Below are 26,777 nucleotides of genomic sequence, written 5' to 3'. Positions count from 1 at the left end.
TAACTACAAATACTTGGGAGTCACCATTACTAACAATTTGTCGTGGAAGATTCATATTGACTACGTATGTGCATCAGCCTTTCGTAAACTATGTCTACTTCGACACAAATTAAGAAAGGCCCCGGCTAGTGCAAAACTTTTGTGCTACATATTCTTTATTCAGCCCATACTTGAGTATGCATGTATTGTCAGGGATCCCTATACTGAAGTTAACATTAAAAGCTCAAAAGAATACAGAGAAAAGCACTTCGATTTATTTTTTCCAAATTTTCGCAGTTTGATTCTCCCAAGGAACTTATGCTAACAAATGATATACAGTTACTAGCTTTACGAAGAAAGAAATTGCGCCTTTACTTTCTTTCGGCGCTTAGTAGCAATAAAATAAATATTGAGCCATTAATATATATTAAACTCTTAACAACAAGACACACCCGTCACCACCAACCCTACACTTTAAACCCATATTTTTCACGAACTGAGGTGTTCAAATATTCCTTTTTCCCACAAACGATTAATGACTGGAACTTGATGCCATCCCCAATTGTACCTACTACTGATTGACATGCGTTTTTTTTTCTTGTGTTTATTCAAATGCTTATGTACACACCCTGCTTGGACCTGTGCAAGGTCTGCAGTATTATATAAATAAAAAAACACTTCAACTTCACCCCTGGAGAAGCGGAAACGGGAATAGCAACCAGGTCACAAAGTCACTTCAAATCCGACACCGCAACGAGCAACCACGCCGCCCACTACACCGCAGGGAGTCATACCCGTCCAATACGCCAGTCCCCAGAAGGTAGAGGAGATAGTAGCAAAGGCCATTCAGAGCATTCAGACATCCCTACAAGCTACTATGCAACAACAACTCACAGCTATGCAACAATCAGTGGCATAACAACAACAATTCGCTACTCAACAACAACACTCTAACACTCAGATGGCGGAACGCATCATGAGACTAGAGGAGCGCATATTAGCATTGGAGGCTCGTCAAAGCCGGCGCCCCAAGAAAACAACTCATCAGACCCTACCAGATTTGCCAGGTTCTCTAGGCTCAACAGAACCCCACCTGGTGCATGCATCACCACCCCTTAATAACCAAGATGGCTCCTCCTCAACATATATGCAGTAAGCGCGGGGGCGCCCCAAGCGAAACCACGGTGTGGCAGTGGAATTGCCGGGGCTACAAGAACAAGTACGGATCCTGATACAATACATCGCCACATCAACAAGACCACCTGAAATTGTTGCGATGCAAGAGACGAACACACATATCCGCCTACCCGAATACGTCACGTATGGCACCGATACGTGTGACAGCCTTCACACCCTGGTCAGTAAGAGGCTAGTGGCCGTTCAACAGCATCTCCAACAATCCGAACCGCTTGCCATTCTGCTCGAAATTATCCCGCAGGCAACAAAGAAGGGTCCCATTTTCGTTCTAAACGCCTACTGTCGGCCGAAAAGCGCGCCATCAGTATTCAAAAAGGTTTTGGAGCAAGCCACGCACGCAGCAGGCAACCATCCACTTCTAATAGTGGGCGACTTCAATGCAGTACTTCCAAATTACATATACTAAAATTGGACTTCAATGCAGCCCACCCCCTCTGGAGTTATACGTATACCAACCACAGGGAAAACCTGCATCACGAAGTTATTGAGGACATGGATCTCACACTCGTCAACGATCCAAGGAATAGCACGAGGCTCGGCACAAGTGTTACAAGAGAGAGGAACCCCGATTTAACCCTCACCAGAAATATCCCCCAAGCTTGCTGGACCAATTTGGAGGAGTACCTAGGCAGCGACCACGCGCTGCTAGCCACCACTCTCCATGTCCTCAAATACAAAGCCAGGATAGGCACTGCTCGCCTCATGGATTGGACCAAGCTGCGGGAGATAAGAGAACAAAGAGCTACGAACGAACAGAGCCAACATATTCAGTCAAAGATTGGATCACTCAGCTTCACCAAGATGGGAATTCAAATACCAAAATGCTTGAAACATCCAAGACCACTCCGAGCATTGACGCTCGCCTGCTCTACATGTGAGATGCCCGGCGTAGCCTGCTGAAGTGTTGGAAAAGGCAAAGATTCAATCGCAAGCTCCAGAGGCGAATCGCGGTACTAACACAAGAGGCTGCGGAATACGCTAACACACTATGCCGCGAAAATTGGCTATCTCTCTGTGACAGCTTGAGAGGAAGACTGAGTACTTCCAAGACGTGGAATTTAATAAGGTATTTAATCAACCCAGTCAGCAGGAAAACAGAATCACTCCAAAATATGGCCCGAGTAATCCACCAATTTTCACGAAACGAGGCAGACCTCCTTTTGACTCTCAAAGCCCAGTACTTCCTGGCACAGCTATCGGAGCCTCTGCTACCCTACATCGGCACCCCAAATGAGCTCCTAGATGAGAACATTCACCTACATGAAGTAACAGCGGCGATAATGGGATTGATACGCCACACAGCCCCGGGAATGGCCCAAATCACCAAACAGTACTTGTTAATCTTGACATCCCCTCGCCACTCGAGCTTACTGCTCACCTTAACAAAGTATGGAGGGAAGCAAACTTTCCCGAGTACTGGAAAATAGCCGAGATTCATCTGATAGCAAAGCCAGGCAAGCCACCAGCCATTGAGAACCTACGACCGATCTCCCTCACTTCGTGTGTAGGAAAGCTCCTATAGCACATCGTTCTCAACCGGCTACAACCATTCCAGGCCGACTCAGGGAAACTTCCAACAATGATGATAGGATTCCGTCCACACCTCTCAACTCAAGACATCCTAGTTCAACTGAAAGTGGAGCTCATTGTACCAGCGACACGCAACTCCCCAACGGCTATCCTTGCCTTTGATCTTAAATTGGCGTTCGTTAACGTCAAGCATACAGCAATGTTACAAAGGCTAAACACGCTGGGCTGTGGGACCAGGCCGTATTCCTATATCAGAGATTTCCTCTCAGATAGAACAGCCATCCTAAAGATCGGGGACCAAGCCACGAACCCCTTCCTACTGGGCGGGCGCGGCACACCACAGGGCGCAGTGTTATCCCCTCTCCTTTTCAATATCGCCCATTAGGCCTTCCGCCGAACCGCGATAACATCCCGGGGATACGGCATGGCCTATACACCGACGACATTACCATCTGGTCGTCCGCAGGGGTCGTCCGCAGGGTCCATTGGGGTAATGGAGAGCCGCTTGCAGGAAGCGGTAGACGTGGTGAGCGACTATGCTAAGTCATGCGGCCTCAGCTACGCCCCCCAAAAGTCGGAGCTACTCCTGGTATCACCGCGAAAGAAGCACGCATCCAAGTCGCCCACTATCAACATACAACTGGAGTCACATACCATTGTTCCGTCTAGAGCGTAAAGATATTGGGAATGGTTTTCCAGTCAGATTGCACTCACACAACATTAATAAACAAGCTTAAGAATACAACAGCCCAAGTTACCCACATGATCCGACTAATAATAACCAAGACAAGAGGCATGGGGGAGGCAGACACGCTTCGGCTTGTCCAAGCCTTCGTCATGTATCGAATAACTTACGCTATTCCATAGGCACTATTCAACGCGACGGAATTCACGAAAATCAACCCAATGATTAGAAAGGCATATAAGCAGGCGATGGGCCTGCCCATCAGTACGACCACAGAACGCCTACGACTAGGAGTGCAGAACATGGCCGAGGAGCTGATCGAGGCACATTTATACAGCCAGTGAACAAGGTTGGCGGTTACGGAAGCGGGGAGGTCCATCCTCTTACGCATGGGGCTCTCTAGAGAGCCCCTCTCAGCCATCCGCCGCCTGAGACTGTGAGCTTACCCCATGCCATCCGGAGCAACATCACCGTACCTCCTCTACCTCGCAATCTGCACCCAGTGCACCACGCACAGCAAAGGGAGGCCCGGGCCGGGGGCATACACAAGCAATACGGGACTTTACCCTCTAGAGCCCACACGGATTCGGTGTCTTACCTCAGACGCGCAGCCACAACAGCCACCGTAATCGTCAACAAAGAACATCGGAGCAGTATTCCCCAGCATACCCCATACAATCCCCTCCAAGCCGAGCAAGCGGCCATAGCCCTCGCGCTCTCCCAAACAGAGGTTGAAGTTATAGTGACCGACTCCCATCAGGCATGCCACAACTTCGCTAGCGGCAGAATTCATGCCACTACGCTAAAGATTATCAATCAAAAGCCGGCAATCAGATCAGTCATAATCATCTCGGCACCAGCTCATGATGGCATCCCTGGCAACGAGGTCGCCAAACACGTGGCTCGAGATTTGACCCACCGAACCGACGCCGAGGAATGTGAACCCGAGTGCATGCACCCTCTAGTCTCGTACCAAGACATCACACAACACTACAAGCTAACCCGCAGAACATATGCACCCCGACACAATTCACTACCTAGAGAGCAGGAGCGATTCCTCCGAGCTCTACAGGTCAATACATTCCCCAACCCAACCAGAAATCACCTCATCGCCCCTACACAATTCTCTCCGCAATGCCACTTCTGCGCAGAGCCCGGGTCCCTAAGGCACATAGGGGGTTGCAGAGAGGCACCACTCAATCCTCCGAACCCTTACCACACCAACTAGCTTTGGGAGAGAGCCTTGGCCAGCTCCAACCTCGAGGATCAGCAAAGGCTGATTGCGAGGGCCCAGGACACAGGCCGAGCTCAAGGCATTCTGGAATGAGGACGCCTCTCCAAAGCTGCATTTACATAATAATGATGTTTATTCTCTCTCTCTACGCCGTTTTCGTCTCTTCTGGGTCAAGCATGTACCTAAGCAAGTTCCACGTCTTCGCGAGCCCTAGCTGATTCTCCATGTTACTGCTGGTGTTTTCCCACTGTTGCTCACACAGCTGCTGTGTGTGACTCTCTATGTCCCTGTTTAGTTTTGCTATATTTTTCCTAAGTGATCTGTTGTGTCTTTGCCTTTTCCGTCTTTCCTACAAACTGTGCTTGGCCTCCCACATGTGTAAGAGTCTACCGTATATGAGTTCGTGTTCTGCCTCCGGTGGGACCATTCGTGTCGCTGCGGCATTGTCCCACTTGACCGCGTCGGTCCAATCCCCGATGTCGTGAATTGCTTCCTGCGAATCTTCCGTCTGTCTAATGTTTCTGAATTTCTCCCACTTGACCAATTTGAGCTGCTTACCTCTGATCTTGTGCGGTTCCAGCGTGACTCTAATCTCTATTATGAAGTGATCACTACCCAGGTCCTGTTGTGTGTTCGTGCACTGTGAATCACGAATGTTTTTCGTAAAAGTTAGGTCCGGTGTGGTGTCTACGCTAACGCGCGTTGGCAAGGAGGGATCCGTAACGAGGGTGAGCACCTGTTGCTGTGCGTCGATCCACAGGTTTTTGAATTTGTAACCCCACGCGGTGTGTTGAGCGTTAAAGTCCCCAGCACCCATGACCGCCTGCCTGCTCGCAATAGATATCGTTAATAATTATTATTAATAATTATTTATTAATAATTATTTCATTATAATAACAATAATTGATTGTGAAGTTTGATGGGACCACTAAACCAGCACGGAGTGGAACCCGCATGCATATATAATAGTTGAAGCGGACTACTGGAATGTGAAAGAAGCGGAAGTAGAGGGGTTGGCCGTGAATAATATTAAATGGCGGACAACACCCGTCTTACTGAAGTTATGTCTGGGGGTTAGTTAATCTACCTGGGCCGCTACATATTTTGCCGCAGTCGACGACGAAGATGTGGGTTACGTTCTGCATCGACCGGACGCCGTCGCAGCATGTTGTCTTCAAGAGTTATCAAGTGCAAGGTGAGCGATCAACAGACCTTCCACGTCATGTTAGTTAAGCAGACTACATCGAGACATTTATGAAAGAAGCCTTAGGATGCGAGCAACTTATTCAAATGGAATCGGTGAAGGTGAATCTGCCACTACCGGCACTGGAAGAACTGATCCTCGAGCCAATGCGATGTGGACGCTTCACACAAGAAACCACTGCGGAGATGAGCATCATTATAAAAATAATTTAAGAGCAGCAGCGACAGATGATGCAATATGGTCAAATAATGAAAATTCTTGTTGAGTCATTCAGCCTAGACAAACCAGCGCAAAAGCTTGTTGAGCAGGATATTTTTGAAGGCAACCACCAAAGCCCTCACAAATGGCTATCGTTTTATGAGTACGCTTCGGAAAAGAATAAGTCGATCTCTGACGATAAAAAAATTGGTGCGATTTGATACGATACGATAAAAATGGTACGATTTGCAGCTTCTTGACAAGGCAGTACCATGTTGGGAGAAAGAGAAAGTGAGTTTCCTGGCTGCTTTCGAAGTCAGTGCTGTAAACAGATGGGATGCTGCTCTAGGTTACCAGTACACATCAGGCTCTCCTCTAGAGTATGTCCTTGAGAACCGTCGTTTGCTGCATGCCGCTGAGCCTAGGCTCGCCTCAACGGCAGTTCTTGCCTTAGTGATGCAGGGTCTCTGTTTGGACATTCGAAATGAAGTTCATATGAGAACCTCAAGTACCCTAGAATTGCTGATAAAAAGGTGGTACGAAAAGCTCCATACGACATAAGAGAAAAAAAAAAGATATGGTTTAAAAAGGAATTGTTAGCAATGTTAGTGGCTAATATTATTCGACCTTCCGTCTCACCCTTTGCCTCACCCGTAACAATTGCACGCAAAGAAAATGGTACATTCCGTCTTTGCACTGATTATAGAGCCCTTAACCAGCAAACGGAACTTATACCTTTCCCAATGCCAAAGATAGGTAGCATTATAGACAAAACAGGTGGATACCACTAGTTTTCTCGTATCGATCTTTGTAAGGGGTTTTGGCAAATTCCGCTTACTGAGGACACAAAGAAGTACACTGCATTTCTTACGCCTTTTGACTTATTTGAGTATAATCGCCTGCCATTGAGTTGGAAGAACTCCCCCGCTTCTCTCAACACTCACGTCCTCTCTCTTCTATATCAAGTTCTTTGTCCGCAGGCAACCAAGAGGGTTTCTGGAAAGTGGCGAAGTAACGGCTACATCCCAATGCTACAGTGTTCGTTCTCTTCTTGTTCATCTTTGTCCTCTTCGCTGTCTCTTCGTATAGGATCACTACATCCTCCCGGGCTTCCATTATCATCTTTCCTGGGATAATATTGAAGAATATTAGCAATAGATGCCTCTTCTGTATTTCCTCGGGGTCCTTGATAATACACAGTCTTGAGAATCCCTTGGTGCTTTACTGTTTTCAATACTGAATATGCACCTATAAAGGGTCACTTTTAATCTAACCCCTTTCGGACCAGTACCATGTCTCCTGGTTCATTATCGGGTATCGTGGACTGTTGACGCTTGTCGAAGTTCTTTTTCATAGTTTTACAATACTTTTCTTTCTGGTTCAAATCCAGTTGCTTTTCGCAAAGTCTTATTTTTTCAACTATATGAAGTTCTTTGTCCACAGGTAACCAACAGGGTTTCTGGAAAGCGGCGAAGTAAGGGCTACATCCCAATGCTGCAGTGTGAGATCGGTTGTGGTGACGAACAGCTGCTTCCAGAGCGCACTTCCACCCGACTTTGAACTTGGGGTATTGAGATAGGAATGTCTTTAAGTCCCGAATCACCCTTTCTGCAAGAGAATTCGCTTCTGGATGAAAAGGTGCTAGAAAACACAGCTCGACACCTCTTTATTCAGCCCAACGGCCAAGTTTTTCGCTTCGGAATGCCGGTTCATTGTCCGCAACGATGACCTTAACATTGGAGAACATATCCCTCTCTAGAAAAGAAGTTACACAGTTCGCATCTTCTCTGCCAGCTTTAGCAGCCACGAACCGTGTACACTCGTCCACTGCAACGAGGAATGCTTGCGTCTTTTAGGGGCGGAGCTCCTTAGGGCGTGGGTCTGTCCTTCCTCCGATGTAGTATGTAGCCACTTGTAGTTTTATGAAGTGTTCACTAGGTGGCGGAAGTGTCAAATCGGATATATTGGCGGGTTTGGAAGTTAACTAAAGATCAGTAGGCCGGTTGGCTTTGGGAGCACACGGTAATACGACAAATGAGGCAGTGCATGGAGACATGGGTTGGGCCTCTTTTGAAGTCAGAGAAGCACAAAGCAAAATTAGTTTTGAAGAAAGGCTCAGGAACATGGATGAAAATAAATGGGCAGCTAAAGTGCACAAGTATCTCTACATGAAAAGCGTGGACACAGAATGGAGGAAGAGGTCAAGGAAATTGGCAACCAAGTACAGGATAATCGAAACTGTAAATAGACAACCAGGGGTCATCAGAAAGAAAGTGAGAGAAATAGAGACCGTGAATTGGATGCAAAGAATGGAAACGAAAAGGACAATGGAGATTTACAAGAATGAGAAGAAAGAAATTAGAAGGGAAACTCTGTACGATAACACAAAGGGCAGTGCCTTGCTATTTGAGGCTCGAGCCGGTTGCCTAAGGACGAAAACATATCGGAACAAATATTCGGAATTAGATGAGACATGTGTATGCTGCAGTAAAGATCCAGAGACCACTCAGCACATCCTAATGGAATGCGACGGGATCCACCCAGCGAGAACCGTAGGTAACGTGCAACTCCCAGAAGCGCTTGGGTTTAAAGTGGAAGGAAACATAAACAGATCAGCCGTAGAGATCAGCAAGAGACGATTAGAGTACTGGTGGAAAAAAAGTAGGGAAAAGATGGATGCGACCTGATCTCTTAAAATCATAGGCAGCGGTACAAGGTAAATTTTTGAAAAAGAAAAATAATGATAGGTATACAAAAATGCAAGATAAAGAACATGTATAGTATACCTGATTAAATCAAGCAGGCTAGGTGACTATTTGTCGCCGCCCCGTTTCAAAGGGGATGCCAATAAATCATCATCATCATCATCTATATATAGGTGTATATAATGTCACTAGATGGCACTAGTTTTTCGTATAGTTGATGAGAAAAACCTACAATCTATACGACGGGTTACCGATAGGGGTGTTATAATAAAAGGTGCTCGCTCTTGGCGCGCTTTCTCTTTTGCTCGGAGTCGCCGTATGGAAGACAAGGCTGTGGAGCGGAGAGCACGGAAGGCGGCGGCGGCGCGCGCTCGCAGGCAGAATTCCGCGGTGAGAGCCCGCGAGTCCGCGGCTTCACAACAGGCAGCGCGGCAGCGGCGCGAAGACCGCTTAGTGCGAGAACGAGAGGCAGAAGCGGCACGGCTGCGGCGCGAAGACTCAGGCGTTCGCGAACGCGAAGCAGCAGCGTTATACAACCGTTATCCCTTCATTTCGCAGACCACAAAGCCGTGGTAATGAAGGGACTCCGCAAACCAAGCATCTAAGAAGAAGCGTCTAAGAAAATAAAACGTATTGTATATATACAGACACTGTTTCTCACGTGTTTACTTGATCATATACTGGGCGAATTACTCGGGAGTATTCACGGTTTACCGATGATCCCTCCGGAGCTTCGCTTCATCATCATCATTCACCTCGTGGATATGCTGCGATTTTTTTGACTCCCTCGCCCTTCTTCTTGAGTTCATCAAAATAAAGATGTAGTATTTCGAAGGATACATTCGAGTATTCTGGAGTGACCATTTTGTTTCCACGCGCTCTGAACTTAGCTTTGCAAAGTTGGCAGTTGTGGCACGTCTTTATGTATTTAGCGACATCTGTCTTCATGCCTTTCCAAGTGAATATTTGCGTTAGCTTTCTGAATGTTTTAGTGAATCCATCATGGCCTCCCGACTCCAGACTGTCGTGGTAGAGTCGTAGTATGGTCGGTATCACTTCTAGCTTCCTGCTTTGCATCTTCAAGTCTTGCGTTCTTTCCCACAATTTGATCTAATTCACTTCTTCATGGGTAACTTCTCTTGGTACATGAAATCTAGACAGAGCATCTGCGTCCTGGTACTTTTGGCCTGGGCGATGCGCTACCTCGAAAGTGCACTGCTGAATTTCACTCACCCATCTTGCCACTCTACCTCTTGGCTGAGTGAAATTCAGCCAAAATTCTCAAGTCCAGAGTGCCCTCAGCCACGCCCACTTTAAAGTCAACTTCAAGAAAAGCGCTTTTTTTTTCAAGAGAAAGTTATGTTCCTCGGCAGGGTTTTCGATGGGTCTACTAAAAGCACGAACCACAATTCTGTTGAGAGAATTTCAAAATTGGTGAAACCGTACGTTGTCCACTCTCTCCGGGTGTTTCTAGGCCTTGCTGGACATTTCAGGTCATTCATCAAAGACTACGCGGTCAAGACCAGGTATCCTACACGCTTGATGCAAAAGGACGTGCCGTTCCAATGGGATCCGGAGTGTGAAAAGGCCCATGGCGAACTATTAGAACTGATATCGTCAGATCCCATCCTAAGCATACCAGACTTCTTGCCTTTCGTGCTCAATACTGATGCGTCGCACTAAGCAAGGGGTGCAGTTATATGTCAGAATTCACCACGACAATCTGATGATGAAAAGCACCTTGTCGTTGGATATTACACCTATACATTGAAACCTGCTGAAGTCAATTATACTACCAGAGAAAAAGAAGCGGTGGCAGTTTTAAAAGCTGTACAATATTTTAGAACCTATCTAGAAGGCGCGAAATTCACAATTTTTACCGATCATCATGCTTTGACTCATCTCCTAGGCATGGAACAACCAAAGGGTCGAATCACGAGATGAGTTGATTCCCTACAACAGTTAGACTTCGACGTATCACACCGGCCTGACCCACTACTGACAGATGCGGACGCCATGTCTAGATTACTTGTCCACGAGACAGGCGAACACCCAGAAGAAATAAATCACGTCAAGGTGTGGGAAGGCACTGAGGAAATGAAGTTTGTGGGCGGAAGATATCACGTGCCATCGACAATAGTTCCCAAGATACTTCAACTATACCACAACAGTTCAAAGTCGGGGGGACATGACGGCTTCTGGCGCACTTACAACAAACTGCTGAAAAGGTTTACTTGGCCAAGTATGAAGGACGACATCAGAAACAACATTCACACGTGCCACCTATGTCAAAAGAACAAAGTGAAATTCAAACAGGCGACAGATGTGATGATAACACCAAAGCATTCACGCATTCCATTTGAAGTCATTAACTTGGACTTCGCGGAACTTTAAAAAAAGGGAGAAGGCACAAGGAAAACTCAAGCGTTTTTACTCAGTATCGACGAATGCAGAAGAAAGATCATGGCCAAGGCAGAAAAAGAAGACGCCAATAGTGTCATTGCCCTTTTTCAAGCTGAATGCTTCCAAAACAGAAAGACGATAGTGTGTGACAATGGCTCGGCCTTTCGGAGCAAAAAGTTAGTCAACTGGACACGAGATCATGGGATTACAGTAAAGTATTGCTCACCCTATCATCCTGCAGGAAACGGTCTTGCTGAACGGGCTATAAGGGACATCAAGCAATACATGAAGATGTACCCAAAATTCCGAGGTGGCTGGAAGTGCTGCTTCGAGGCTGCTACAAGACATCACAACCGTTCTTATACACGTGGTTTCGGATGAAGTCCTCTCTTTGCCACCTCTGGAATTGTGCCTACTCTCCCTGAGGATTGCGAACTCGGCATTCTGGAGAAACTTTTTGCACTTATTGAAGTCAAGAAAAACGAGAGACAAGAAGACGCCTAAAGACAGCACACGAAGAGGAACTTCGACAAGAGGCGAAATAACGACATACCAGATTAGAACTGGAAGACCGAGTCCTCGTCAGGAAATGAATTGGAAGTACCAACGCTACGTTTTACGAACCCTTCCCCGTGCTTAAAACGGCATCGCAGCACGGTGTCTTGAAGACTATTTGGTACCTGGGAGCCACAGAGTGCGCCTCAATCGGAAACGTTTCCAAATATTACACCAGGAGGTGTAAACAAAAGAAGCTGGGGAGGGTGAAGCGGACTACTTGTGAAATGTGAAAGAAGAGGAAGAAGAGGGGTTGGCGGAGAATAAGATTAAATAAGACCCGTCTTGCTGAAGTTATGTCTGGTGGTTATTTAATCTACCCGGACCGCTACAATAGTGTTGCAAATATGTCAGACATGGAATACTGTCATTCACTTTTCATGATTGATTAATAATCTCCGAGCAAAGATTGAAGCATATTTGAAGGCGAAAAGCCACGATAGTCGTTCAGGAAATGACCGCAAAGTCATATCGATATGGAGGAGTATGTTCTAAATCGTCGTTTAGTTCTAAATTTTCTTATTTTTTTTGTAATTCTTTATCAGTTTGTCGGCTAGATGGGTGCGTTCACCATCGATTTGACTTGCATAATATAATAAATATGCAATTTGTTACGGCGTATAAGGCGATGCACTCGTGCCGTATTTGCCAACTGAGTTCCGCGAGCCATATCACTGTCAGCCAACTCGAAAAAAGAAGCTGAGCCGGTTACGTGACATTTATTTTGCGATGTGCGAGAATTTAAGGCGCACATGTGTGCTTATATAAAGTTCATTTGATACGCATGCAGTTGTGCTTAATGTAGACGTAATGAATTGTGAAATTTGATGGGACCACTAAACCAGCACGGAGTCGAACCCGCATGCGTATATAATGGTGGGGTAAAATATGTCATACAAGGAATATTGTCCTTTACTTTTCATGATTTATAATATCTGGGGAGCTCAGCGAGGTTTTTGAAAAAAACTCGCTGTCAACCCAACGTACCTGGTGGAGTCTGGAGTTGTAACAAGAAGCAGTAAATCCTGAATGTACGACGAACGTGCCAAGAAATGCATGCTCAACTGATCTTTATAGTAGCGTTCATTGCAGTATTTCTTTGTTGCTTTTTTTTGCACATATGCCATTCAAAGAATCAGTTGCAAAATGTCAGTGAATAGAGGCACAGTGGCAGATGTGGCTGTATACATATAAAGAAAATATCAGCTCATGACACCTATTTCTTGATATCTGTAGAATGGCAGGTTTAAATCACTTCCATATATTTGTATTTAAAGGCATATTCCCTTATGAAATGCATGCGCGTTTCTGATTCCAGGATGAGCACAAATTCTAAGAATTGACAAGCAGTTAGGCATGCCGCCTTTACCACTAATTGACTAGTAAAAAAAAATCCTGATCTTTGCTTCACTTTTGCTATGCAATGTTTGCAATTATGAAGACACGTACTGCATGCATAGGTAACAAATTATCTATGGCGGCAAGTTGGGTTATCATCACTTGGCAGGCTATGTGTTGCGTGCACTGGCACTGGTAAATGTTAACACATGCTGTTGCCCAAATGTGCCTTTGTAGACTACCTTGTATTGATTATGCAGTCTATTGATTTCAGCACACAAACCCAGCCAGTATCAGCCGAGGATACGCCGGCAACTTCCGACATGATCTAGTCGGCCAGGAACGACGCAATAGACCAAATGCAGGCCACCGGTGAAGAGGTCCTGCAAGGGAAACAGTAATGGCCAGTAGGGCGAGGCATGACGGGCTACTTGCAAGGCTTGTTGTGGCTGCTATAGAAAGTTATTTTGCTCACTGTCCTTGGCAGACAGTTGATGACAAGTATTCTAATTTCTTTGCCGTTGAATCCGATTTGTTTTTGTATCTATTCACCAAGAACTTTCACCGTATAAGTATGTGATATTTTTGTTTGCAATAAATGTATATGATCGCCCCTTTTTCTATTCCATCAAGAAGTGCAGTGTCATTTTCTTGTATATCATACATAGTTTCCTGTATTCTTACAACGCGCATTCGAAATCCGTTTTATTGTTTCCTTTAAATGATCTGTATAATGTGCGCATTATTTATTGCTCTATGTTGCTCCCGTATCTCCCGTTGCTCTGCATATATATTTCACTAACCTGTGCTGTAATTTATTCCTGATAGTCATTAATCACAGATAAATGTATATTTTCAATTTCGTTTTAACCTTAATTTCAACTGCTATATAGTAACTATATCCACTGTAGAAATTCCCGATATAAACGTGAGAACAAAGTGTCATCCTCACTTTTAAGAGCGCGCTGTGCGTATACGCAAACATAAAACTGTCATGCGTTTTCGTGACGTGTACACATGTTTTAGTGCTTAAACTTCCTTTCTAGCCATTTGTTTGTCCTTAAGACAATGGTCGGGAGTGCGTGTTCATACCATGTGCAATGGGGGTAGTACTATATAAAGAAAGTGCCTTTATGAAAATTTCGTACAAAACATTTTGTGATGACATCATGTATATATGAATAATGACGACATGAACAGTGAGCAACCATAAACCTGTTTAGTGTACAATAAAAAAATCAGGCAAGATGGCACTCGGTCACGCAACGCTTAGGCACAGCGAAGCTTACTGGCGGCTACTGCTAAGTATGAACCTGGTTGCTGCTAGGACTTAACTTGGTTTAACTTACTTACTCATGTAGGAAGGTATTCTCGAGTGATCATTTTCGGAGGTACCTTCCCTTTCGCGACATTTCGCGTGACTAGCGCTGGACGCGTAGGCGCGTACGACCGAGAGCGTTCCTGGCATGCCACAAACGCAGGCAGGCTAGCCAAGGTTAGCACAGTTCCAAGAACACTGCTGTTTGCCGACGCCGAACGCGTTGGAGGCTAGCCGCTCGATATCAATCGCCCACCTTCGCTGTGTTTTGAGCTTTGCGCGGCCTAGTGCAAGCTTTTTCCCTTTTTTTTCCTGGCTCACCGCTCCGCGGAGAGAAGAGAGGCAGGGGTCGGGAAGGCAGAGAGCTGGCGAGGAGGAGACTGCGTGCGCATGCACGCTGTCTCCTCCTCCTCCTCCTTCGGGTTGTCATGGCTACCATGGCTATGCACCACAAATTACGGCTGGCTTAAACAGCTTCGATGTTAAAAAGCTTAATCAAATGTCCAAAATAGCCGTAATACGTAACTCAAACAAAACAAACAAAACTTCGAGAATGCTTCGTCAAGCCTGTGCTATGGTGTCGCCAACAGTTGTTGCAAGGACCAATGTCTCTACCTCGCTGCCTCGGTCATTAGACGAAACATCTGTTCCGTTGTCCACCGGTTCCTCGTCATCCACAGCGGCGCCGCTTCTGCGGGCAATACTGTGGAGGACGCAGACCGCCATGACGATGTCCAGAGCTTGCGGGTTGGTAGCGGCATCAACTACGCAAGTCGTCGGAAGCGGGCCTTTAAAAGGCGGAAAGATCCCTGGATCACGAACCGCTGCTTGCAGTGGGTTGCGTTGAAGGCATCCATCCATGGCTGCCAGCTCGCTCCGCATTGACGGTACGGGATCTGCAGCCCGGGCAGCAATGGATAGGCACAGTAGCCGATCAGGTATACCCTCCTGCAAGGGTTAATTATCCCGCAGCTCAATCAGACCTATGCTACTATGAGAATTGTTCAAGAAATCATCTAACAAACTTGATTATAGATTAGCCTCCCCTGTATCATTACTTATCATTGGCGACCGCTCAGTTTAATTGCAGTTGGCTGCAACTGACAACATACAGATAAGTTTTAATTACATTCGCACGTCGTTTCTGTATGTCGGAAAAGGGAGCTTTCCTGTAGTACTCGAGCATCGTTTGCGCTGCCAGGAAAGCCGATGGAGACGCGCGTGAACATCATGTCGGCGTTGCAGACTGCCTATAAGATTATCGAATGGAAAGTATTTCTATTCAAGTAGCTCTCTTCTGGCTCGGAGGGTTTTGATATTCGGATGTGGCATCCGTGGACAGCCCCAGCGACATCTGGCAGGCCGGCTTCCACGCCCCTGCGGTAATAGAGCGCTCGAAATGCCCCCTTGTTTCGTACAATGTCATTGCTGTCGGGCCACTGAATCTCTGTAGCGCTGACAAACATCTGGAAGTGGAGAACACGCAGGATTGAGGTGTGTACACTCGACTCGCATACATCAAATTTGTCAGCAATCGCGTACACTGTAGTTTGCGTGCCGAGGTATGTGAACGTTATCAGCACCGTCTTCCGAGTTGACAACTGCTTCCGTCCATGCATGCGAGCCCTGTGGGTAAAATGCTGACATTTCAAGTTCCCAACAACAACCGTAGCTGAGCTTCTGGAGAGTCGAAACATCATCTTAAACGCCATGTCTACGTATGCCGGCACAAGCCGCTCCACGTGCAGGGGAACTCTGTGCCGATTCTGCCTCACGAGTCGAGCCAGTAAAAGGTTCATGACATGCTCGTCCACTTCATCGCGTTTTAATTTAATATTTTTTTTCCAGCAAGGCTCATTGTTGAATTACTCGTTTTAAGATATTTCATTCGATATCCATGACACTACAGGTGTGTAAAACCAAGAGAACTTAGTATTTCAGTAAGTAGTGATCATTAGTGACTATAGTCCTATTAATTAGCTGTATTATGTAATTACTTAGTTATTTGTTCAATAGTTCAGTGTACGTACTGATTGGTTTTCATTAGTTAAGATAGAATGCAATGTTTATCTTTCCCAATACCAAATAAAACATTTTACCATGCGCCGGAGAGAAAAAATAGTGCGCGTATAGCCAGGCATAATGCTTGAATGTCATTCCATAAAGCCATTCGGTTCGCTGCTTGTTGCAGGATCTGGTAGTGTCATCTTTCCTTGTTTATCTGCGTACGGATGTGCATCATTGCTGCATATTCGAGTCCATCAGTTTTAACATGATCGACGAACGCTCCCCTTCAATGCAACGACGAGCGACTCTTTTGCCCGTGTAGTGCTGCTCCGCCGAACAAAACATAGTAGCCGAAAAAAAGCGTCCCAGGAAAAACACTTCAGCCAGCGAAATGAAACGAAGCTTGACTTAACATATAGCGGGATACCTAGAGTATATGCCACTAGAGTGCTATTAGCGGATGAGTTCTCGCTCTGCTGCAATCAGAATTGAAAAAAAATCACCATGTATTTGAATAACGTGTCCAAAAGTGTCCCAGGAAAAAAATCCACCAAGTCAAATGAAACTTGACGCCACATATAGCTTGAGACCGTTATCGGTATAAGTGCCTAAATTGCAACTTGCGAAAAATTAGGCATTGCTCAGCAATCGATTTAAAACCAAAGATGTTTCCAATAGAGTTACGCCAACCGCATCGCCCCAGGGTCGGCTTCGCAGCATTAGCTGGGCTTGCATACTGGCGCGTTTTGAGGTATTTTCCAGATTTGTAAAACAGCAGAAGATGCCAACATCAAATTCTGCGAAAACAGGGAGAACCTTAAGTGTAATTAATTGTCCAACTTCAAGGTTTCTGCTTTCAATAGATCAAATGGCAATGATTAACGAACCTTCGAGTTTCCCTATTTTCGTGCGTCTTACGAAGTTTGTAGTTTGTTTCTCCTGTGTCCTCGGTGAACTAAACAAGTCACCTTATTAATATTTAGGGGAAATAAGGGGCACATTATGGGTAATGTCTTGGCAACGGTACAAATTCGTGGGTTAAATGCACATTTTACAATAGATCACCTATGCAAGTGGTTCGGGGTGTCTTTAACGCGTTTTACTAGCGGCGTGAAACTTAGACCGCAGCTCTGGCATAGTAACTACAACTAAAGTGAAACATTGCGGTGTTCCGGAGCACGCTTCCGGAGCACGCTTTATGGCTCCGTTAGCAGTCTGCACTGAAAATTGAAGTGTTCTCATAGCCAATTTTTAATTTATTAATCTGACTCGGGCAAGTAACGTGAATGCAAGCACAATTATTAATGTGATTAACTTTGCCAGGATTTTTTGTCATATTTACGTACCGGAAAAATGCTCAGCAAAGTTGAATGTGTTTTAGTGAGTCACTTTGTTCATTACAAGCCGTAGGCAAAGTGACGGACAGATTCAGACAGTGATATTGGTGAAGTAATAAATGGTGAAAGTTGCAAAAGCTCTCACAGCACTGCTTTGGTGGACTCCATTCACTAGAACCTGCGTTTGTAATGATGAAAGCGTCAAGACAGGAAATGATACCCAACTGCACAATGTTATATATGTGTACCACCACATGTGACGGGCAGCGAAACCATCTGTTTATTAGGACTGAATGCAACAACATAGCAAGGTGCTGTTTCACAATATGGCACCCTTTCATGTGCACTTCTGGCAAGCTGCTCTATGCACTGATGCATAAACACATTAACAGGGGTAAGAGACGAAGTAACTGTGCAAGCCACGTGATGCTTTTAACATTTTGAAGCTAAATATTTCGACAGAATTACCTGTCTGGTTGGGAAAATTGATTAGGACTTAGAGATTGACGCCAACCAAATAAGGGAATTTATTAGCCCGACCTCAATGTTTTTGATGTCACAGCTGATAGAACTTTCTTTAGTTGCATGCAAGTTGGTTAATCACGTTGCGGCAACAGCACAAGAAGCAAGGTCAGAATAGTAGGAGAAAACAGAGCAAGATGGCAGACTGAAGAGGCAAGGTAGACGAGAGAGGAAGGTTTTAATGACATCGAAGAGGCCAGCCCTGCTTTTCACAGGACTTGGTGCTTTGAGTGAGACGAGTTAATGAAATTGTAAAGAAAGATGTGGCTGCAGCATGCTTACAAGAACAAACGCAAAAATAAAAGGACAGATACAGGAATAAACAAATACACACACGAATGCACTCACATATTCACACACATGCACACAAATGCGAGCGCGAAAACTAAGATCTAAAATACAATAAAGGGGAAAATAATAAATATACACAAACACTCAAGAAAACACGCACACACATTTAACGCAGACGCGAGTAGAACTATTAGGAGTCAGTTCACAAGCAGCTGTGCCTACTTTGTCGTACTTTTTTTTTAATGTACATATTGGCTGTGTTGCCTTCACTGTCATAGGAGTTTTTTTGCTAGCGACATATCACGACAATCGAAAAGCAGCGCAAAGCTGTGTTGTGGGAAAGCAATTCGAGCGCTGGCAGCACAACTTATGCGCGATTGTGTCACAGCAGGCATTCTATAGCTGGCGCGTTTAGTGAGGAAAGAGTTCTAAGCTACACAGCGACGCGAATTCATGCCAACCTCCCTTGTAACGGCACCAGCGTATCAGTCATAATTTTATATTAGAACTGAGGCTGACATTAAGGAAACAAACACTGCTCCCAAGCACCTGACCGTTAATAATCCAATGACATTCGCTCAAGCAGCGCGTGTTAAGGCTCATTCACACCGGCGACTTGAGGAGGTCGCGCGACCATTTGCGACTCGCGAACAAAAAGCGACTGAAGGCGACTGATGTTCACACCGGCAAGCCCGGCTGAGCGTGACCTGCTAGTCGCAATCCCGGACATTCTCGTTCTTCAGCGAGAATTCTTGGGATCTACGCAGTTAGCGTGCACTTCGCTGGCACTGTGTAAATTGGTTTCGCGTTCCGCCAACAGCCATGGATTTTGATTCGAGCGATGGCTGGATTTTGATTCGAGCGAACAGAAAGACGTCGTCCCTGTGCTGATGTGCTCCGCCGGGGTGTCAGCTGTGGCAGCGCAGAAGCCTCCGAAGAAAACGCGACGCTCGTGGGTGCGCCCGTGCCTCCGCTCGCGTGAAGTGACCAGCCACGCAAGCCGCCTCCTGCCCGAACTTAGTGCGCATGACAACGAGTATTATCGAGAGCAAGTTGTAATTTCTAGTTCGCATTGCGTGTTATACGGTGCATAACATTAAAGCAAAGCTGTTCACCCGCTGTTCACCTTTGGGTGGCGTGTTCATCGAACGAACGGCAGCTGGAAAAAGGGTTTGTGTTGTGCTTTCTTTTCCTGCTGTTTAGCTTCCAGCGAATGCGACCGCGTACATTCGACACGTTGCTGCAACTGCTGCGTCCCAGAATCACAAGACAAGACACCAATTACCGGCCTGTAGCCTGAATATCGTGACGCGGACATTGCATTTGGCGTGTACGACGACACACATCACTTTCGGCGCGGCGCTGATTGGTTGAACAGCTTTGCGACCACGGTCGCGCGACTGAAAAATCGAGCAGTGAGCGACTGGCTCAAAATGGTCGCTTTTCGAGAAAAGCGACCATTTGCGACTGGTCGCTTTGCTACCAACTTGGTCGCGAGACCACTGTCAGTCGCCGGTGTGAATGAGCCTTTAGTCACAGAGTGTTAGCATTGGTGGAAAGCAATCAATCGACGGTGCTACACAACACTCGAACGACGGTGCTAGACGCTCGGCTATCTTATCACACTGCTGCCAACGATCGGTCGTTTGCGCGCTGAGCTGGCAGCAACGAATATTTGCATTGAAGGTTGCTTTCGCAAATCTTTTCTGTTGAGCAACTCGTAGGTTGGTTTCATCCGCGCAGGCTTTTCTCATTCATCCTGATAATGGTTTTGCTCCATCACTTCGCCACGTCCGACGAGAAGCGCAGGGGCTCAGTACACAAACACACCCGCCGCTCACAGTAGATACCAGACTTTGGCAAACTCTCCTCGTCGTAACTTCACTTAGGAGCAAAACAAAACACCACGGAACAAACACGCACGATGTTTGTTTGCAGCGGTATGTCGCCGCGGGATCCTGTTTCCAAACGAAGCGCAGCGCAGCGTCACCGATGTTCGCTGCAATCTTACTTCGCCGGCTTACGGCTCAGAACAAACACACGCGGCACAAATTGTGCATCGTAAGATCACAATAATATTTCCGGCATGACAGACCACCACAAACAGTTCGAATTCACTATGACGAAGGGAGTCGCACACAGCTAACGCGACTCGGCCCAGTTCGAAGCGAGGGCGGCCATGTTAGGCATGTTCGCCGCACGACCTCCTCTATAGAGGAGGTCGTGGTTCGCCGTCGGCGGGGTTGCCGGCCGTCCGGCTCATGACGTCACCTGAAGTGCGCGCCTATTGGTGGAGGCTCGTGTGCATCTGCCTTTGAGGGGCAAATGCCGCTGCCTTCTAAAGTTGTACCGACTTTATTGTCGACTCCAGCAATTCATGCGACACCTAGCGGCGAGCGCCGGAAACCTCGTACGGAGGTCGGAGCGTCGGAGCAGATGCTCCGTCCGTAGCCTTCGCACTGCGATCGGGTGCGCGTCACCATCAACGAAACTCCGCACGGCCGTGGAATTATGCTGCGTTTTGCAGTTTTGCGGCGTCGAAGAGCCACATGGATTGCGAATCTTATCATAAGCTGCGACAACGGCAATTGTTATGTTCGCAACATCTTGCTCGAGAAAGTTCTTTTTTTTTTTCAGGCGAGTTTCGGTTTGTTGTTTGTATGAAGAGAACGCGATACTGTTGCTTGTACTATGTTTGCGGTAAAGCGCTACAGCGAACTTCGGGAAGTTTGCGTTGAGGTTGTTACTGCCATCGTGATAACGTTCAGCGTATGCATGCTGCAACATGCAGTTTCATGTGATAGCCGGCGTGGTAATGCAGTTTATGATGCAAATGTCGCCGCGGTACTCAAGCTTTCCTTCATTAAAGCTGTTATATCGGATACATGCGGCGCACAACGTGGAACTACCGAGTATGGTACATCAGCGAAAATCGTTACATGGGAGTTTCAGTTACTCCCGGGTAACGTCGGTAAATCGTTCTATGTAAACACACCATGTACGCGCCAGCGTGCAAAATAACTATGGGGTGGCATAGCGGTACGCCTTCCTTGCGACCTGGACACGCTACCCGTGTAACTAGTGCAAATTAGTAGTCGCTCATTTGAAAATGCGTAATTATCAAAGCAATTGTATCTCTTATCAGTGTCTGAAGGAAATTGGCAGTCAGAGGCGAACACAGCTTTGGCCACTTAAAGTGCAGGCTACGTAAATTATAGAATAACATGAAAAATTGATTAGATTCATAATGCAGTAGCTTAGATAACATTAATTCACACAGATACATTTGTTTTATTTCATTAGTACGCAGCAGCCATAAGCGACATGTTCGTAGACAGCGGGTAGTAATCAATCATGGTCAGGCCACGCAGCACAAGCCATACATGTACATGGTATGCAAATGTGTTTTTATTGTAGTATAGCAGATCTTTCAGTTTCTTATTTATCGTTTTGTTCTCTACGAGAGAAAAAATGGTTCGCCACAGATTCGTAGTGCGTGCTGGCGATAAAGTGCAAAGCTTGATTTTAGGTTCGCTTGCTCTCTGGACTGAAAAGAGCGTTCAGAGTTTGCGCCTTCGCCGAACGAAAATGTGGCAACAACAATGAGAAAGTGTGCGCCGGCTGCGCATTTATCCGCATTTACAGCGGCAACAGCTGATCGATAAAGTCGGTGCGCTGCTGCGGGCCATGTTAGACGTACCAAACTGAGCAGGTTGTAATATTTCGGCAATCCTGGCGAGGCCAGCGTGACGTATCCAACTTCGCCGGCCGCTGTCTCGCACGCTCGAAACACCGGACTATCTATCCACGCCTTAACAGTGACTCAAAGCAGCAGAAACGTGCTTGTAATTTTCCGGCCATCCAATAGTGCACGAGTACTTAGTTCCACGACCAGTGGGTTCAAGAATACATTCGTGATTTTCATCAGAATCTCGCGCGGGTCCGCTGTCACGCCAGATGTTTGCACACACCGTGCGACCACTTCAGCCTCATTACCCACCGTGCCTCTCTCAGATCGGCTAAAATGATTTGGCCGGCGTAAGCTACTCGTTTTCCTTACACAAAACAGCGCAAACCGGCTTGACACTGCACGAAAATCATCAAACTACAGTGTACTGTACATCAAACACAGCGGTTTCGGCGACGCGGGGACCTCCGTATAACCGCCATGTTGCACAGCGTAGCCAGACGCGGCCAGTTTTCGCAGCGCCCCCTGCAGTTCATTTGAGTTGCGAATAGTTGTGGAAGGCACGCGGTAGAATACTTCAGAAAAGCAACAGGTGAGTGGAAGTCATGCGCTATACCACAAACAATACAAAGAGCGCGAAGGTCAGGCTGTCCGTATATTTAGCGTGTGAAGAGAAGCTTAGCGTTTTGTCGAAATACACCCCAATATCTTTCATTTCATCGACCTTTTGGGCGCTGGAGCATCCCGAAGGTTGTATGAAAATTGCACATGGTGTGTTTTCCGGGTATAACTTAATATCATAGTGTTGAAAGCATTTAAGAGTAGCGTATTGTTTCTGAACCAGTTGCAGAGTGACAAAAATGTCTTTTTGGAGGTCAATGCAGTCGTGAACACTGTTCGTGACATAATCGGTGATGTTACAGACAGTGCGCCTTATGCAGAGGCGTTTATGCGCGACCTCCTCAAGAGCACTCACGAGTAAGGTCACGCGGTCTTTCGTTTTAACGCGCTAGCGTTAAGGGTCCCATGTCGCCGAAAATTCGGTGTCGGTGTCGGCGTAAGGGCCGGTGTCCGTGGCGGAGAAAATTCCCCCGAACCACCCTGACCACGCAGGCCCTCCACGTGGCGCAAGGTGTTAGTGAACAAAAATTGAATTTCTTACAGTAAAATCCGTCAGAAAAATGGTATAGTATGACTTAACCACAACCTACAGGCATGGTGGCGTCTCATTGTAATTTGAATGTACGAGAACACATAATTCCGTTACGAAGAAACTCAAACACTAACCCCTTTCCCAGCATTTCTACCGTATCAACAGCGGCGCGCTCGGGTAGGTTACTTGCGAAAATCCTATCTAGATGGCGCTCGCGTTCGCGGCAGGTTAGGGTGCCTCGATGCCCAGCGCCGCCGTCCAGGGTGGAGACAACCCCGCTGGCGCCGCCATATTGAGTCACACGAGCTGAGACTCAGCTACGCTTGCGTTCATAAATAGTGTTACTCGTGGCACACTTCCAAGTGCTTTGCCTTGATGAGGATTTTTGTATCGGTATCGCATCTGCACATCTTTATAACCAATAGCCGTTAACTCGTCGAAGGTCCAAGGCGTAAATGTATAGCGCCGGGAACATGGCCCAAGTTGCCTAATTCAATTTACATTTAATATGCCGTGTGTATGTTTGAAATACGCACTATTTTTTTATTTTTTTTGCGCTTCGATGCTTGGTATATAAGGTTTGCGACCCCCTGTGTGTGGAAGTTTTTCTTTTTCGCTGTTGTATTTTGGTTTACACGTCACGCCTCCTTTACCGTAGCCAGCCACTCGCGCACGGCGGTTAGTTTCCCTTGCGTTGCGCGTGCTCTTCGCGTTCCTTGCAATTATTTGACGATATCTACGTGCAATTTTGCTTTTTTTTTGCCCACAAAACTGTGCGCTGACAGGATTAAGCTGGTGTAAAAATAACTGCGATGTGAAAATAAGGTTTAGTTAGTGCTGTAGAGAAACATGTAACGTAACTTGTCTGTGTCAATCTTGCGTAGTACACACAAGAAACCAAACGATGCACAAAATACATTTACTAATAATGTCTAGTACAATCAATCATGAAAAAGATATGTACATGAAAAATGATATGTACTGTGTGGCGCCTGAAGGTTATGTTGAAAGACGAGATAAAAAAAATTTGCAAGGTAGGCTCGACACACAATTCGGGATAGTGAGAGTTTTTTTTAATTTATTCATTACATGGGGGGGGGGTTCAAGTGAGTACATCAACCTTATTACACACAATATAAATCGAAAACAAGATTGCAAACAAGAAAACGCAACCGCAAGTAAACTTAATCAAGATACCAGCCAGAATACATCAGCTACCATCGAATACGTCGCATCAGCCAAACACATCGATGGCGAGTACAGAACATTTTATAAATAACCATTAGAACACTGATAACTACATTGAAAAAATAAACAACACTGCATACATATCGCGTACAAAAACCGTAAATGAAACTAAGACAGTCAAATACAGATTAGCAATGTTTTTTCACTTCGAAAATATAGTCCATGATGATGTAGGGCTGTTGACTTTAACAGACGGCGCCCATCCTGTCGATTTCCCTCGTACTGGTCCTCTTCAAAGTGTTTCTAAGTACAAGTAAAACAACAAAAGTGATTATTGATATGAAAAGTTGCCTTGTAAATACAGAGAACCGATTACAGTGCTTAAAAATAAATTTTCGCAGAAGTAATGCTGTATTACCTCGCTTCACACGTTTCGAAGAAATGCACAGGCTACAATAGACACCATGCCAGAAAGCGCCGAAACATTTTGGTCCCATGATGCCCCTTAACTTTACTACACCTGGGCATACCGTGCACAGGCATTTAAAGACCGTCACAGTACCCACTACGATCGGGAATGAGCACGAATGACCATCGGCTTACGAGCACCACGCTACAAATATATTCGTCTAAAAAATCAGCTATATAACGTAACAACCTGAGATCCGCAAGATATCTGCTGAGAATAGAGAAAATCACAATGCTTCGCTTGCCACGTACACAACAGCCGCTCTCCCCAGAAGAAGCACTGCGTTCTTTATTCCCAAATAACCAGTAGCGAAAAAAGAAACTGAGGGGAAAAAAGAAACAAGAGACACACGATGTGTGCTTCCCGTGAAAAAGTAAAATAGGTGGTTTGTAGCTAATGTAAGGCTATTTCGCGGCGAAGCATTTTCGTCAGTTCTTAAAATAAGGATACTACTCGCATAGACCGAGCCGATCAAAACGGCAAAAGCCTATGCGACGCGCGCTCGCAAACCATAGGCTACTCAGACAGCATCGGTGCAGTGCTTAGTTCGTGAGCGAACGTAGGTACGTGAGCGAGGATCAGAGAATACTTTCTTATTTAAATGAAAAACACGATGCGATAGTCTAAACTTTCTTGACACTTACCTCGCAAATGTAGGAGCTATCCGTTGCCTTCCAGTGATACCGCTTTACTTGGGCTTCCCATCTCTTCCTTCGCTCTGGGTCCCGGGGGGAGTGTAAACAACGAAGCCCTTTACGCGTCGATCCGGTGCACTTGGGAACACAACAGCCCGTGATGTCGACTCGATGCACTTGACAAGCTTGTCATTCATGCGGCTGAACACTGTCCAGCAAGTAGAAGCGTCAGCGAAGCATCCGCGCGCACTGTGTCTCGAACTAAGCACCGGCACCAAGCACTCGCAACCGCTCGCTGTGACTCAAGATGGCGTCGCAGCGAGAAAGCGGCGGCGCGGGTGCGGTCAAAGGATGGCACCACCCTGAACGGCGGCGCTGGCATCGAGGCACCCTACGGCAGGTCAAATTGGGATTTGGACTTCCTAATGCGTTTTTGGACACGCGCGGGCGCCGGGGAATAGCAAACAATTAATAAAATAATAAAAAAGGTCCTATAGGGCCTTCACATTTTAATATAAGACGACTTATATTGTCCCTAGAAGAACGTCTTCCCAGTAATGCATTTCTGTTTAAAAGTGAAGCTGACTTTAAGGGGATCGGTGTAAGCTTGGTCTTTGTAAGCTGGGGTGCGATCTTGTACGCGTTCCAAAATGGAACGGGGGCGGTCCGTTCCATCGAGCCGCACACGATTGGTCAATTTGAACCGTGAGCCCCACACGATTGGTCAATTTGAACCGTGACGATCAAATCGACCAATCGTGTGCGGCTCGATGGAACGGACCGCCTCCGTTCCATTTTGGAACGTGTACAAGATCGCACCCCTGGATTCCCTACGTTCTGTGTTGCAGTGAAGCCTACTCATAAAGAAAAATGCGATACGAACGTGGCCCGATAACGCCTATCGCGTTCCACCCTTGAAGGCGGAGCTTAAGCGTCCTCTATTTTTAAATATTTTGGCTGCTTTTGCGCCTTATAGAGGTTTGATACTTTGCGAACAATATCGCCGGCGCGCGAACTACGCACGGTGCTTGTCTGTTTTGCAATATCGAAACCTGCTGAGCAGCCACTAAATTTATCAAGAATAAAATAGACTTAATGAGCCACAATAGGCCAGAACCAAATAAAATAATTGAATTGTGTG

At 46.2% G+C, this 26,777-nt stretch overlaps 2 protein-coding genes across 2 annotated transcripts in view; one reads left to right on the top strand and one right to left on the bottom strand.

Moving 5' to 3' along the window:
• LOC119437155 (importin-8) overlaps positions 1 to 13,636 on the top strand; it is a 48,985-nt gene extending 35,349 nt beyond the window's left edge. The window contains exon 7 of the mRNA XM_037704230.2: positions 13,303 to 13,636. Within this exon, the coding sequence (XP_037560158.1) occupies positions 13,303 to 13,360 (58 nt within the window). The 3' untranslated portion in view covers positions 13,361 to 13,636. The remainder of the gene's footprint in view (positions 1 to 13,302) is intronic.
• Positions 1 to 26,777, bottom strand: part of LOC119440408 (nose resistant to fluoxetine protein 6) — a 539,389-nt gene that overhangs the window by 200,416 nt on the left and 312,196 nt on the right. The gene's annotated exons all lie outside the window — the stretch shown is intronic.

Source organism: Dermacentor silvarum, chromosome 1 (assembly GCF_013339745.2).
Source record: "Dermacentor silvarum isolate Dsil-2018 chromosome 1, BIME_Dsil_1.4, whole genome shotgun sequence".
In the NCBI taxonomy this organism is placed as follows: Eukaryota; Metazoa; Arthropoda; class Arachnida; order Ixodida; family Ixodidae; genus Dermacentor; species Dermacentor silvarum.
The sequence above is the reverse complement of the archived record's forward strand: the minus strand, read 5'-3'. Positions and strand labels throughout refer to the sequence as shown.